We start from the raw sequence: 13,506 nt of genomic DNA, 5'->3' as shown, positions 1-13,506 counted from the left end.
AGTTTCGCAAAAACCAAAAATGTGTTTTAATGGTATCTTGAACGAAAATGCACCAATGGATGTCGTGTCTGCAAACAAGTGGTCTCGCCTTACAACAAACCCTGGATTTCCAGTGGCGCTTGAATTGTCTTTATACCACATTTGCTTCAAACCATCTGCAAGCTGAAAACCAAAAGGGTATTTCAACAATCCAAGCATGGTTGTTCCTTGACCTGGATACGACACTCTTTCCACTTGCTCTCCCGACAAGTCATAAGTCACATCATTAAACAAATACATGATGGCGTTGTTCACCAGAGCAATGTTGTCTGTTGCTGTGTATGCAGTTCCATCTGCTTTTTTGAGAACCCCTTCAACGAGGATGTAAGCCTCTGATGGTAGTGTTTGAATCGATTGACAATCAATCTCAAAAACGATCGAACTTGAAGAATTTAAATCGAGGTTTGTTGGGTGGTACTCGAAAAAATCAACTTTTTCAATTCCAGTGTCATACTCTGGCATTTCATCAACTCTTAATCTATCGGTGTTTATCATTTTTAAAATGAGAAAAAAAAATTTATGTCATTTTTGATTTGTTAAAATAATCAAGCAATCAAAAGCCCGCTCCCCATTTTAACGAGATCTTGGATTCTAGCCGCGTTCTTTTTCGTCATTTTCTTTTTCACTTGAATGGAAGAACCAAACATTTTTTTATGCAGCTCTTCCATTGGATTAATATACGGATCAGTCTTTAACGCTTCGTTTACAATCGTGGTGAGTAATTGGTTTGGATTCACTGTTCCTGTCTTGGCGTAAACTTTTTCAAGCGCTTTTTTTCCTTTGTCGATGGCAACGTCTTTAGCAGTGGATATGGCTGAAGAGGCTAATTCTTTTCCAGCTGATTTGGCGGCTGTGATTGCTTCTCTTCCAATTTCGCTTGCTGCTGCTTTTCTCAATAAATGAAGAGACGATCGTGAAGCGTTTGAAGCTGCCATTCTCCTCAAAAAATTTTTAATCGCGTCCATGATTCCTCCACCTCCAACGACGTTCTTTTTAAAATATCTTCTGTTGTTCACAATGAGCATTTTTTTAAAATGAGAAAATATTTTTTTAAATCCTTTGGATTCATTGAAATCTACGATTTCTTAAATCCGTTCTCACGACTCGATGTATTTTTGAATCGCTCTGTATTCTTCTTTGTTAATTTCCCCCTGTCTCAAAAGCTCGTCACAAATGGCAACGGCTTCGTTTCTTGATGCTATATTTCCAGCATGTCCTGCAGCGATGCTCAAGTTAAGCCTTTGCGTAAGCACATTCGGATCGCTCGGAAGAATGATCACTCCTCGACCTTTTCTTCCACTCGTTTTTGTGTAATTTTTTTTCCAAATTTCTGAAACAATCGTTCCCCACTTTTCACCTCTATTTGATTTTGGTATGGTTGGTGTCCCTTCCTTCTCCATTGCATGCGTTTCAACGAGTATTTTTTCATAATTTTTCATGTCTTCGTCTGACACCTTTGTTGTATCAGGTACAGATTTTGTGATCAATTCCCAAAGACCTTTTGTCCCCTCATACTTTTCTCCGTCGATAATAACGTCGTTATTATCGATAAAAATTTCTTTGTCTCCAATAAACATTTTTCCGGGTTCTTCTTTTGCGTGAATTCCAAACACTTTGTCTGCACTATTTTTAACTGTTGCGTAAGTGTATAAATATTCCATTGCAATATTTCCAACATTCATTTTTCCAAAAGTTTTTACAAAAGTTTTATCATCGCTTTTTAGACTTTCAAAAGACGACTCGCTTTCTGGATAAGTCAAAGCAAGTGGAGTGTTTTCAACCTCTCTGTATGCGATGCTTTTTAGTTCGTTTTTTATATTTTCATTGCTCTCAATCAGAGGCTTAAAAAACTTGCTCAAATCAGTCTGATAATTTGCATCTGAAATGTTGGTGTTAAGACTCTCATTGTAAAGCTTTTCTCTATTAGCTTTATATTCTCTCAAAATCTCATCTCGCTTTTCAGGATCTTGTATTCTAAAAAAAGACATTTTTAGAATACGGAGAAAAAAACTTAAAACAAAAACTCGATTGCGTTTACGATTTCTTAAATCCGCACGCGGATTCATGGAAAAATCTTTAATTTTTCTTAAACAAGTTGTTGAATGCTTTTATCGCGTCTTCTCTTCCTTTTTGGATCAACGACTCTTTAGTCAATTCGTCAATGACGCTTTTTGTCTTGGTTCGGATTTCTTCACTCATGGCTTTGAATTTTTGAAGCTCGCTGAGAATGAGTTCGTACTCGGAATCACTCACAAATCCATCCATAAGAGATTTTGAAATGTGGTCGCTAATCGTATTCAATCTACGATCTATTCAATCTATTACGATCACCTACATTACACAATTTTTGTGTAATGTAGGTGATCGTAATACAAGAGGACCATCTCCAGTTGGATAAGAATATTTTACTGACACTTTTTGATAGACTACTGGTTTTGTTGCTGCGTAAATTTCTCCAACTGATAATTTGCTCTCATCAAAATTTTCAATTGTAATAAAATTCATTTCTTTTCTATATACAAGATTTTTATTTAACTCAAAATTTTTTTTTCTTGCCATACAAAACGACGCGTCTATTTTTGCAAACGTATCAATTCTTCATTATCTACCCATGAGTTGAACGAGTCTGGATATCCCAACCATTTGACTAAAGATCTGTTCTTTTGCTTTCGAATGACTTTTTCAATTTTAAATATGTCTTGATTGGTCTTTTGCATTTCTTGTTCATAAAATGTACCTTTAATTTCTTCACCGTTAGCATCAGCGATTTTATACGTGGGTGGATTCGTATGCTGAACATTTAACACGGTAAAAACCTCTTCAGTCCATCTCGGTGTATACCCCTTTTCAAAATGAGACTTCTTTTTTACGATCCTCACTTGATCACCCATTAAGAATTTTGGTCCTGCTCTTTCTGTTTGCGTCTTTCCATTCAGGTTCATCCAAACCCTATATTTATTCTTTTTATCGCTAGCTTCCACTGGAGTCATTTTGATAGAAGAGTGTTTGGTGTGGTTGTAATTTTTCACCATTTCATCTAATACGTCAATGTATTTATGAGTGTTGTTGGCTGAAAAATATTTAAACATTCTCTCTTTCATCGTTCTGTTCCATCGTTCAACAACAGAACTTTTTTCCTCGTTTTCAGTGGAGTATAATTGCACTCCCAACGCTTTCATATGCTTGTTATAAAACTCTTTACCTTTGTCTACCCACATCTTTGTACACCTTCTCTCCTCAAATATTTTGCTTAGAGCGTTAGCTACATCAACTCCAGTTTTACTCTTTAACGGAACGATCCATCCATACTTTGAAAACACGTCGATCACCATGAGCAAATATTTTACCCCGTTGTTGAATTTTGAAAACGATTGCATGTCAACCAAATCTGCAGCCCATATTTCATCCATGTCGTTCACAAACACTTTTCTTCTTTTAAAATGATGAATGACTGGTTTATGAAGCTCGTTTGCAAGTTGATCCGTCCATTTCAGGTTCTCCGGTGGTTTTTTTTTAGACCTAATCCGAATTTAGCTTTGGCTTTGATGATGGGTGTGATCAGTTTTCTTTCGTTTATTTCTCTCTGAGTGGGATTTTGTATAGAGTTCATTTCTTCAAGCATCATTTGATCTGCTAAATTTCTGCTTTGAACGTCGTTTAAATATTTATAAGCTAAATCATGATGGTATGCTGCATTGTCCACTCGATCTACCGGTTTGCTCCACTCTTGATACATATCGGTGGATGTGAGTCTTTTGTCTAAGTTTGTGCCAGGTCCTGCAAAATTCATTCCTGGAATGTGCATTTCTCCTGGAAATTTTGCCCATGGAAGCTTTATTTTTTTTGAAAAATTGTTAATCGATTCCACCAAGTCTCCTCCTTTTGCCGCATGCGAAGAAACAAACTTACATTTGGTCGTTCCGCAAACGTTGCAAGTCCCTTTAACCATATGTCGGTTGTTTTTTGTGATTTCGTTTCTCAAATGATTCGTTTCTGTTTTCCTTTTGCATTTAACACAGTACATTTTTTTTATTTAAAAAAAATATTTTTAAACTAAAAATGGAAGTGTCTGATTTGTCATGGAATATTGGAAAAATCAAAAGAAACAACAACAAGCTTTTACCGAGAAGCATTCGAGGAATCATCGTTGGAAAATCCGGATGTGGAAAAACAACGTTGCTTCTCAATTTATTGCTCAGACCTGGATGGTTGGATTATAACCATTTGCAAGTTTTTGGAAAATCTCTTTTCCAACCCGAGTACAAAATACTAAAAAGTTCGTTCGAAAAAAAATTACCAAAAAAAATAATTCTCGACTTGTTCAAGGTACAAACCGAAATTGAAAAATTGAAACTAGACCCTGAATGTGTTATCAACGATCTTTCAAAAAATTTTTCCGAAACCGAGGGCATGGAGTGTGAATTTTTTGAAACGGCTGACGATGTGCCTAATCCTGAAGATCTTGATTCATCCAAAAACAATTTAATGATCTTTGACGATTTGCAACTAACCAAACAAAACAAGTGTGAAAAATATTACATCCAAGGAAGACACTCTAACGTCGACTGCTTTTACCTCGCTCAAAATTATTTCATGCTCCCAAGACAAACGATTAGAGAAAACACCAATTTTATCTGTCTCTTTCCTCAAGATGGTCGTAATATTAACCACATTTATCAAGACCACGTTTCGAGTGATATGGAAAAAAAAGAGTTTGAAAAGTTTTGCAGACATTGTTGGTCTGAACCTCACGGATTTGCGGTGATTGATTTGTCTTCAAAAAAAGACAATGGAAAATATCGAAGCGGATTTGACACTTTTTATTTTCCAAAAGAAGTCATTTAAATATGTCTGAATCCGAAGGATTTAAAATTTCACAAGTGAAATTCCATTGATCCGCAAACGGATTTAAAAAATGTTACATAATAAAAAAATGTCAGGCATAATCATCGACGTGGATGGAAATTCCAACGTAATCATAACAGAATTTTTAGACAAAATCGTTTTTGACAAAGGAAAAACTTATGAAATGGCTTTTCTTGGGCTTGAGACGTACAACAGCTTTCCAAACATCATCAGCAAAAACAATTCTTTCCGGTATAGCATGAACAACGGAACCCATTGGGAAAATGTCACCATTCCAGACGGGAGCTACGACATCAAAGACATCAACAATTATTTACAAAAGACCGTCTCAAACACAATAAAAAATTATGCGTCTCAAAGCGCTAGCTACGTCACAGCAAATAAAATCAGCTACTCTCCCGATAACATAAAAATCGGATCCAATTTAAACACTTTAAAATCAACCATCACACTTGGAATGAATTATTTGATGGATTTGAACGTGGAAAACAGCATCGCATCAGTTTTAGGATTTACAAAAAGACAATTGGATCCTAATTCCGAATATGAGTCTGACGATATTGTTAGAATTTCAAGCATCAACACGATCAGAATCCTCAACAACGTCATCGGGTCGGCTTACGTCAACGGCTCCCAACTCAATTGCATCTACTCTTTTTATCCAGCTGTTGGTCCTGGTTTTAAAATCATCGAAAGACCAACTCATTTGACTTACCTCCCTGTCAAAGTCCCAGAAATTTCTACAATGATCACTCGCGTTGTTGATCAACATGGAAATTTGGTTGATTTTCGTGGAGAGGAGATTACGATCCGTTATCACATTCGAGAAGTGAAATAAATATTTTTTCCCACATTTAAAAATGAGCAAATATGTTAGTGTTAAATTAAATGTGTCTCAGGGACAGATTGAAAAAATAAAAAAATCAATGATAGCAGGTAAACCTGTGAGCATTCGTATTTCAAAAGATGATTTTAACGGAAACGACGTTTTACTTGTAACACAAAATCAACATCGAAAACTTTTGGACGCTCTCCATCGAGGAGTTGGAGTCACCATTAAAATGAGCAAAACCCAATTGGAACATAACGCAAATGTGAAAGGAGGATTTATTGGAGCTCTTCTACCTTTATTGGGTATGTTGGGTAGTACACTTGCAACAAGAGTAGTTCCAGCTCTTGCTACCGGATTGTTAGCAGGTGTAGGATCTTCTGCAGGTTCTGCTATGGTTGATAAAATTGCAGGAAGAGGTATCGTTTATTTGAAAAAGAATGGAAATGGAATGAAAATGGGAACGCACAGAGGAAACGGATTATTTTTAACACCCTGGCCTAAAGGAGGATCATTCAAAGACGGAGTTTACGTTAAAAGCGGAAGAGGATATGAATCTATCGGCGCTGGTTTGCTTCTCGGACCAAACTCTCCATTCTCAAGCATCCCTTTTTTAAATTTAATTTTGTAAAATATACAGTGAAAAAAAACTTTTTTAAAATGACTTAAATAAATTTTTTCTTGTTATAAAAATGAGTATTACAGAACAAGAAGAATTTGAGGAATTCCTTTACAGCGAACTACAGGAAATAAACACTTTTGACCCAGAATTACACAGAATGGCCATACAATTCCACGATGATAATCACAAAAAAAGAATTGATGAAAATTATATTAATAAAATTAAAAAATTAAATACCTTACCCATTCATACCAATACTAAACTCTTACTAAAACATGGATTTGAAGAACAACGACAAAAACAACATGCACAAAGAATTAGAGAAACGCGAAGAGAAAAATATAAACATCTTTTTCCATACTTGAACTACTACAAAGAATAAATTAAGTCATTCACAACCTTTTTTTCATAATGACATCTCATTATGAAAATGCACAAAAATGGAAAGACGCAAAAAATCCTGCGCAAAAATGCCAATGAGCCAGCGCAAAAATGTCAATGAGCCAGAACCCGCTTTTTATAGTAGTGTCGTGTACGACATTAAATCAAAAAATGGTATATACGGTGAAGATGAACAATTTTAGAGAGCAACAGTGTTTTTTATGTCAAATTGAGTTAACTAAAAAGATTAAAATACGACATCATTGTTACTACAGTGGAAAGTATATAAGAGAAATCCACAACCATTATTTATTTGAGGTAAATGAACCAAAACTCATTCCAGTTGTTTTTCACAATCTTAGTGGCTATGATAGTCATCTATTCATAAAGAAACTTGGGAAAAACGAAGGTGATATCAAGTGTATACCTAACAATGATAAAAAATACATAAGCTTCACGAAAGATGTTACAGCAGATTATGTTATAAATGATGATAAAACTGAGCAGATTAAGAAAATCAAAGACAGAATTTAGGTTTATTAGTAGTTTTAGTTTCATGCTCATAATCTTAGAAAGTCATGTGAAAGATCTTGATATAAATAGTTTTACAAAAAATTAAAAAAATCCTCCCCAGCAAAATGCAATTGTTGTGATAATGTTGAATGAAAAATAATGTTATGATAGTGTTTGAATTACTTTTGCAAAAAGGTGTTAATTCATACGAATACATGATTACTATTAAAATATTAAAAGATACTGAACGATCTCCAAATGACATATTCTACTCAAGGCTAAGTGGTGAGCACATTAGTGATGAACTACCTCCAAATGACGTATTCTACTCAAGACTAAGTGGTGAGGACACTAGTGAAGAAGATTAAAAAAATGCACAGAAAGTGTGGGAAGTGTTTAAATGGAAATTCTTGAAAATATTATGATCTTTCACCATGTGGGATGTTTTAATCTTAGCTAATGTCTTGTGAGAACTTAAGTGATACATGCAAAAAAACATATGGTTTGAGGTCCTGCATGGCATTAAAGTGCTTCTGGTCTGTCTTGGGATGCTGCTTTTAAAGTAACTAATTTTAAATCACAATTACTTAATGACCCTGATATGTTACTCATGTTTCAATAAAGGATTAAAGGTTGAATATCAGTAGCTTCTAAAAGATATGTAAAATCTAATAATAAATGCATCATTTTTAGAAGTAGACTTGGAACTTGACCTTCATACTTGAATTTCAGAAGTAGAGTTGGAACATCCAAAAGATTGCATGATTTACATAATGATTATCCATTAGTTCCTGATAGTTTAAGACTAAATAATACTGAAAAACTAATGCCTAATTTAAAAGATAATTTAAAAGATAAGACTAAATATGTTATTCATAGCATTAACTTAAAACAATAAGCTTGAGTATAAAGTAAACAATATTCATAGAGGAATAAATTATGGAGAACCAGGCTCAAGATATGTATTGATTTGAATGCTAACTTAAGGACAACTGCTAAAAACGAGTTTGAAAAAAACTTATTTATGAATAATAATATTTTTGGAGAAACTATGAAGAAAATACGAAGTATATAGACATCAGATTAGTTAACAACTAATCTAAAATCAAGAAACTTCCCGCCTTAAAATAACGTAAGGGCTCCTTAAAGGTCCCTTAGCGGTTCAGGGTATTCAAAGGGCGAGTTTTCTCAAATAATTTTTTTTATCAAACCTTAAAAATAGTAGCTTACATTTCTTTTCAGCACAAAATTAGTATGTTTTTGATGATTTTTTTAAAATTAGGGTGTGTTTAGGGCAGATCCTAATAAGGGGTGGGTTAGAGCTAAATTCGGGCTAGCCCGAAATCGGTTCTAATTATCTGGAATTTAAAAACTCGGAGAAAAAACGATTTAATAGAACAATTTTGCATCCTTCAGAAGGCATGTTTTTTGAAAATAGTTTGTAATTGAATTTCGCGGAATTCCGTAAAGCGAATATTTATGTTGTTTACTTAAAATATTGTAAATATAGTTTAATTGGTTTTTTTATGAAAGAAATTGAGGTACTTTTACGGATTTTCACATATATATATATATATATATATATATATATATATATATATATATATATATATATATATATATATGAAATATATATATGAAATATATATATATATGAAATATATATATGAAATATATATATATATATATATATATATATATATATATATATATGAAATATATATATGAAATATATATATATATGAAATATATATATGAAATATATATATATATATATATATATATGTGAAATATATATATATATATATATATATATATATATATATATATATATATATATATATATATATATATATATATATATATATATATATATATATATATATATATATATATATATGAAGAGGAGAGTTTTTTCGCATAAGAGAAAATGTAGAATGGAAACGTTGTGATCGCTGCGAGAAAGCTACATGGTTAGATAGATTTGCTTCAAAGATTTTTGTCCATTCATATAGCTTCTAAGTATTGATAGACATTAATCATGATGATGATTTTTTATTTGAACTATTTTTAATAAATTACTAAATATAATAAAGGTATAATGCTATAATAGCTACCAAATTTTTGTTGTATAAATTAAAAATGGTTTCAAGAACTAAAAGAAGAAAACGTCGTAATCAACTTGATATTTTTGTTTCAAGATTAAAAGGTAATACAACAATATAAATAGGTAGCTAATAATCTTGATAATTTAAAAAATATCATGGTAATGTTATAAGGTAATTATTCTATATTGTTGCTTTTATCTCATCCTATTTACAGACTGTAAGACAAGTATTTGACTGCCCTTTTTTATCTAAACTTTTGTAGCTTTTTTAAAAGAATTTTGGTCAAATATATTTATTTTAGGAGAATCTTCCAATTATATGATGCAGGGTGAGTCTATTATAGAAGAGGAGAATGTTAAAATAACTTGGAGAAAGGAGAATGGTGAAGATAACTTTTGTAGAAGTGTGCCTGCTATTTTTGATGATGTGACTGGATTTTATGACTTAATGGAGCACGAAAGCAATGAATGTAAATTAGGATTTCCTTTGTTTAATCTAAATTATCAACTTTTGACACTAATACTCACCAAACACACACTACAAAAAAAAGAGTTTGCTGTCAGTTTTTTTTACTAAGTGTAATTAGTCAAACTAATTGAACATACATTGCTGTACCTTATAGTGCTAAAAGGCCTATTTAAAAAAAAAATTGTTTTTTTCAGGCAAAGTTCCGTTAAGAGAAAGTCATGAAAGTAAAGAAGAATCCAAGTGTCATTTTTCATCTCTTCATATAAAGCTGTTATACTTCTGTTTGAGTTTGAGGGAAAACAAAATTTGAATGTTTCAGTCTCCACTCCCAAATGTTCCCAATATTCAACTACCTATATCACCTATTCAGTCAATTTTAAGTATTTGAAAATGGGGACAGTTATATATTTTAGGTACACAAAAGTTTGATTGTGTTTTTTTAATTTTTAATGATTTCTTATAGGTTTTAAGCGTTCCACAATCAGATATTCAGTCAATTGTATGCTTTAAACTATTTATTGTTGATGTATAGGTTTTTTCTTAATCTTAACTGCATTTATAGTAATACTATTTATATCTGGATATATAAGGCCACCATTCTCTAAAACCTTTGGATATAAATAATGATGAGATTTGATATGAATCTTAGGGTCTATATGTAAGAATACATATGGCCCAAAGAGTAAAAATAAAATATGTATTGGTGTGAATATCTTATAAGATTAAATTAAAAATATACTTTTTTATTAGCTAAGTATTAGTTTTATAATGGTACAAAATTGCTATAGACTTTTTTTTTTCAGGATTAATTCTAAATTGTTTAAGTTATATAACTATTGAAAATAATATTTGCTGTAACTTTAGTTAAGTCCCCTGTGAATCCTCTGATTCAAATTCACTGTGTATGCATGATAGTATGCTTGGTGTTTGCAGCTGGCTTAAAGTTGAACCATTTAGTACATAAAGTTTGAATGTTTTTTTTATAAAATGTTTTGACTTATAAAGTGAATGGCAGTAGTATTATATTTTAAGTAGCACATTGTTTATTGTGGTTATTATAACAGGACAGTTTCTTATAAGTGCGTACATTCTTAATGAGCTAAATACAATCCAGTCTAAGTTGACCAATCTCGAGCAGCGACAGGGAAGATTTGAGACACCTATTGATAGTGATCCTGTTGATCAGATTATCTGTCATATGCAATTTCCTATCTTTGCTTCTCTGCAGCAATATTCTGAGACTGAAAAGCACCCAAAAAGGAATGGTAATTTTTTATTAACTTCTGATTATGTAAGTATAGCCATGATGTGTTACCCTTGGCAAGGGAATGTGGTATAAATGATGGTATAACATAGTTAAGTTGTTAACTTATCTTTTTTAGTTAACATGGATGAAGCATGAAGGAGGGTTGACTGTCTACAAGCACATTTCACAATCGCTTAACAAATTGCTGGCGCATGACTTACAGCAGAAGATAAATAGGCCTGGAAAACCATGGGAAGCAGAGGTTTTTTGATAGTCTAGAAAATCAGCTCAAAAATGAGTGTAATCTACATCAACTGTGAAAAATTGTACAAATATGAATGTCTGACTGTGAGTCAACAGTTTGTGGTGTTTGACTTGAGCCAATAAAATAAAGTAAAACAATTAACATCTTTTTATATGGAGATATTATTTACATTGTCAATGGGACTATATTAAGACAAACTATACAATCTCTAATACATGTGAATCCATATGATTAGATGTAACTATAGTAATTGATTACATAATGGTAGATTTAAATTAGTAGTTATATTATAAGTATTTAAATAATTATAGCTTCAACTCTTCAGCTTCAGCTCAAAGCTTCAACTATGGCCTGGCACTACGTCTAAAGAGATAGAATTGAAAGTAGCATGATTTTTTAATAACGCCAGAGATCGCTCTGGTGGTCGTCTTCGGCGCTGCAAGAAAAAGACACTTGAAGTTTCTATTGAGGAAGAGAGTAAAGACGACGACAATTAAGGAAATGAAGACGACAGTGAAATAACTTTTATAATTAAAGATGATCTCTTTAATGATGATTTATATAAATATTATTATATAAACTGTTTAACTATTGAGTATTACTAGTTTCAAAAAAAAAACACGCTTTACTACTCATCCTGTATGAGTAGTAAAGGGTGGTTTTCTTTTGGTCGCTTTAGGCTAGCCCTTAAAGGACCCTGATATTTGGCGCGGAAATTTTCGTAAGGGTCCCCTAAGGGGTTGCCCTTAAAGGACCCTGAAGTTTTTTTAAGGAGGTTTGCTGCTAAATCAAGCAATAAAGTTTGTAATGTTTTCAATGAAAATCTGATAAGTATTCATATGAAAAAGACGAATTTAGTATTTAATAAACCAGCGTAATTTAGTATTTAATAAACCAGCGTACCTAGATTTTTGTATTCTTGATTTGAGTGAGACATTAATCGATGATCTTCATTATAACTACATTAAGAAAAAATAAGGAGAATTAACGGAATTAATGATAACTAATCAATTAATTAATTACAGACAAACGATAGTTCGATTTATGAGATAGAAACTGAAGCAAACAAGTTGGGATTGACTTTTAGTGATATAAAAAGGTACAGCTTTAAATAATGGTATAGATACACTGGTATATGGATACTTTAAGGTTTAAAAAAATATTGTGTATAAAATATATTGTGTGAAATGCAAAAAAGTTACAGAATATGATGGTGAACAGCTTCTAAAAGTGATCGTAACATGAAACAAGGAAAATATTAAGTAATTGATATTACAAAAACTCAATTCAGGAAAGGTGGTGAAAAAAATATAAGTGTGGATCCAAAGGAGTTTGGCACTTCATCTGAAGAGCGGATCAATGTTGAATTCAGTTATTAATAGTTTGCCTATTGTGATGCATTTATCTGTCACAATTTTATTGGTCCTGGTATAAAACTACATGAAAGACCTAATAAAGTTCTAGCACGAAAAGAATGGAGTGAATCGATAGAGTTAATTACGTTGCATATTACCATGATGTATGCTATCTACTCAATGAAGATACATCAACTCGTAGTAAGGTTATGCGACAAACTACTATTAGAAAATGGATATTGTTAATCCAACATTAAGATTAAAATTAAACAAATCTATAGTTGAAAAGATTATCGGAACAAAGATGAAATTTGGAATGGGTTTGAAAAAACTAAAAAAAACTGAACCATGTAGATTCTTCACATTTACATACAAGACAATCAGAAGAAATATTACATAAACAAGTGAGAAAAAGATTTGTTAGAAAAAGGGTCAATGTTAATGGTGTAGATGAAATTTGGGCTGCTGATCTATTAGACATACAGGCATTCTCGAAGGTATAAAATACTTGTTAGCAGTTATTGATATCTTCTGTAAGTATGGATAATTAATTTCGGATGATCTAGTTAAACAGTACAATAATAATATACACTCTTCGACAAAAATGATATCTGCTGAAGCTAGCACTAAAAATATTGAAAATACAGTACAGAGAAATCTATAACCAGAGATAAATTTAAAATAGAAGAAGTAAAACCAAAACCAAAACTTTCAGTTGGTGACAAAGTAAGAATAAACAAGAAAAAGCCAACTTTCAAAAAGGGAGAAGAAATTTATAGAGTAAAAAAAACTTAAGAAAACTAAAATAAAATCT

General features: G+C 32.0%; 1 protein-coding gene across 5 annotated transcripts; it reads left to right on the top strand.

Moving 5' to 3' along the window:
- Positions 1-9,152: 9,152 nt before the first annotated feature.
- On the top strand, positions 9,153-11,925 carry LOC149892544 (uncharacterized). 5 transcript variants are annotated; one of them, XM_090078736.1, is made up of 6 exons: positions 9,153-9,459; positions 9,660-9,827; positions 10,021-10,239; positions 10,691-11,091; positions 11,209-11,420; positions 11,663-11,925. In XM_090078736.1, exons 1-3 carry the CDS (start codon positions 9,393-9,395, stop codon positions 10,134-10,136), a joined length of 351 nt encoding a protein of 116 aa, XP_089934862.1. In that variant the 5' UTR covers positions 9,153-9,392; the 3' UTR covers positions 10,137-10,239; positions 10,691-11,091; positions 11,209-11,420; positions 11,663-11,925. The 5 variants fall into 5 exon arrangements, with proteins under 5 accessions (XP_089934862.1, XP_089934860.1, XP_089934861.1 ...); XM_090078734.1 differs by having other exon boundaries at positions 11,649-11,925; XM_090078735.1 differs by having other exon boundaries at positions 11,209-11,465.
- Positions 11,926-13,506: the final 1,581 nt, after the last annotated feature.

Source organism: Hydra viridissima, unplaced genomic scaffold, assembly GCF_058129835.1.
Source record: "Hydra viridissima isolate aposymbiotic clone 2 unplaced genomic scaffold, HvirCarnegie_v1 scaffold_2, whole genome shotgun sequence".
Classification (NCBI taxonomy): Eukaryota; Metazoa; Cnidaria; class Hydrozoa; order Anthoathecata; family Hydridae; genus Hydra; species Hydra viridissima.
This window is presented reverse-complemented; position numbering and strand designations above follow the sequence as displayed.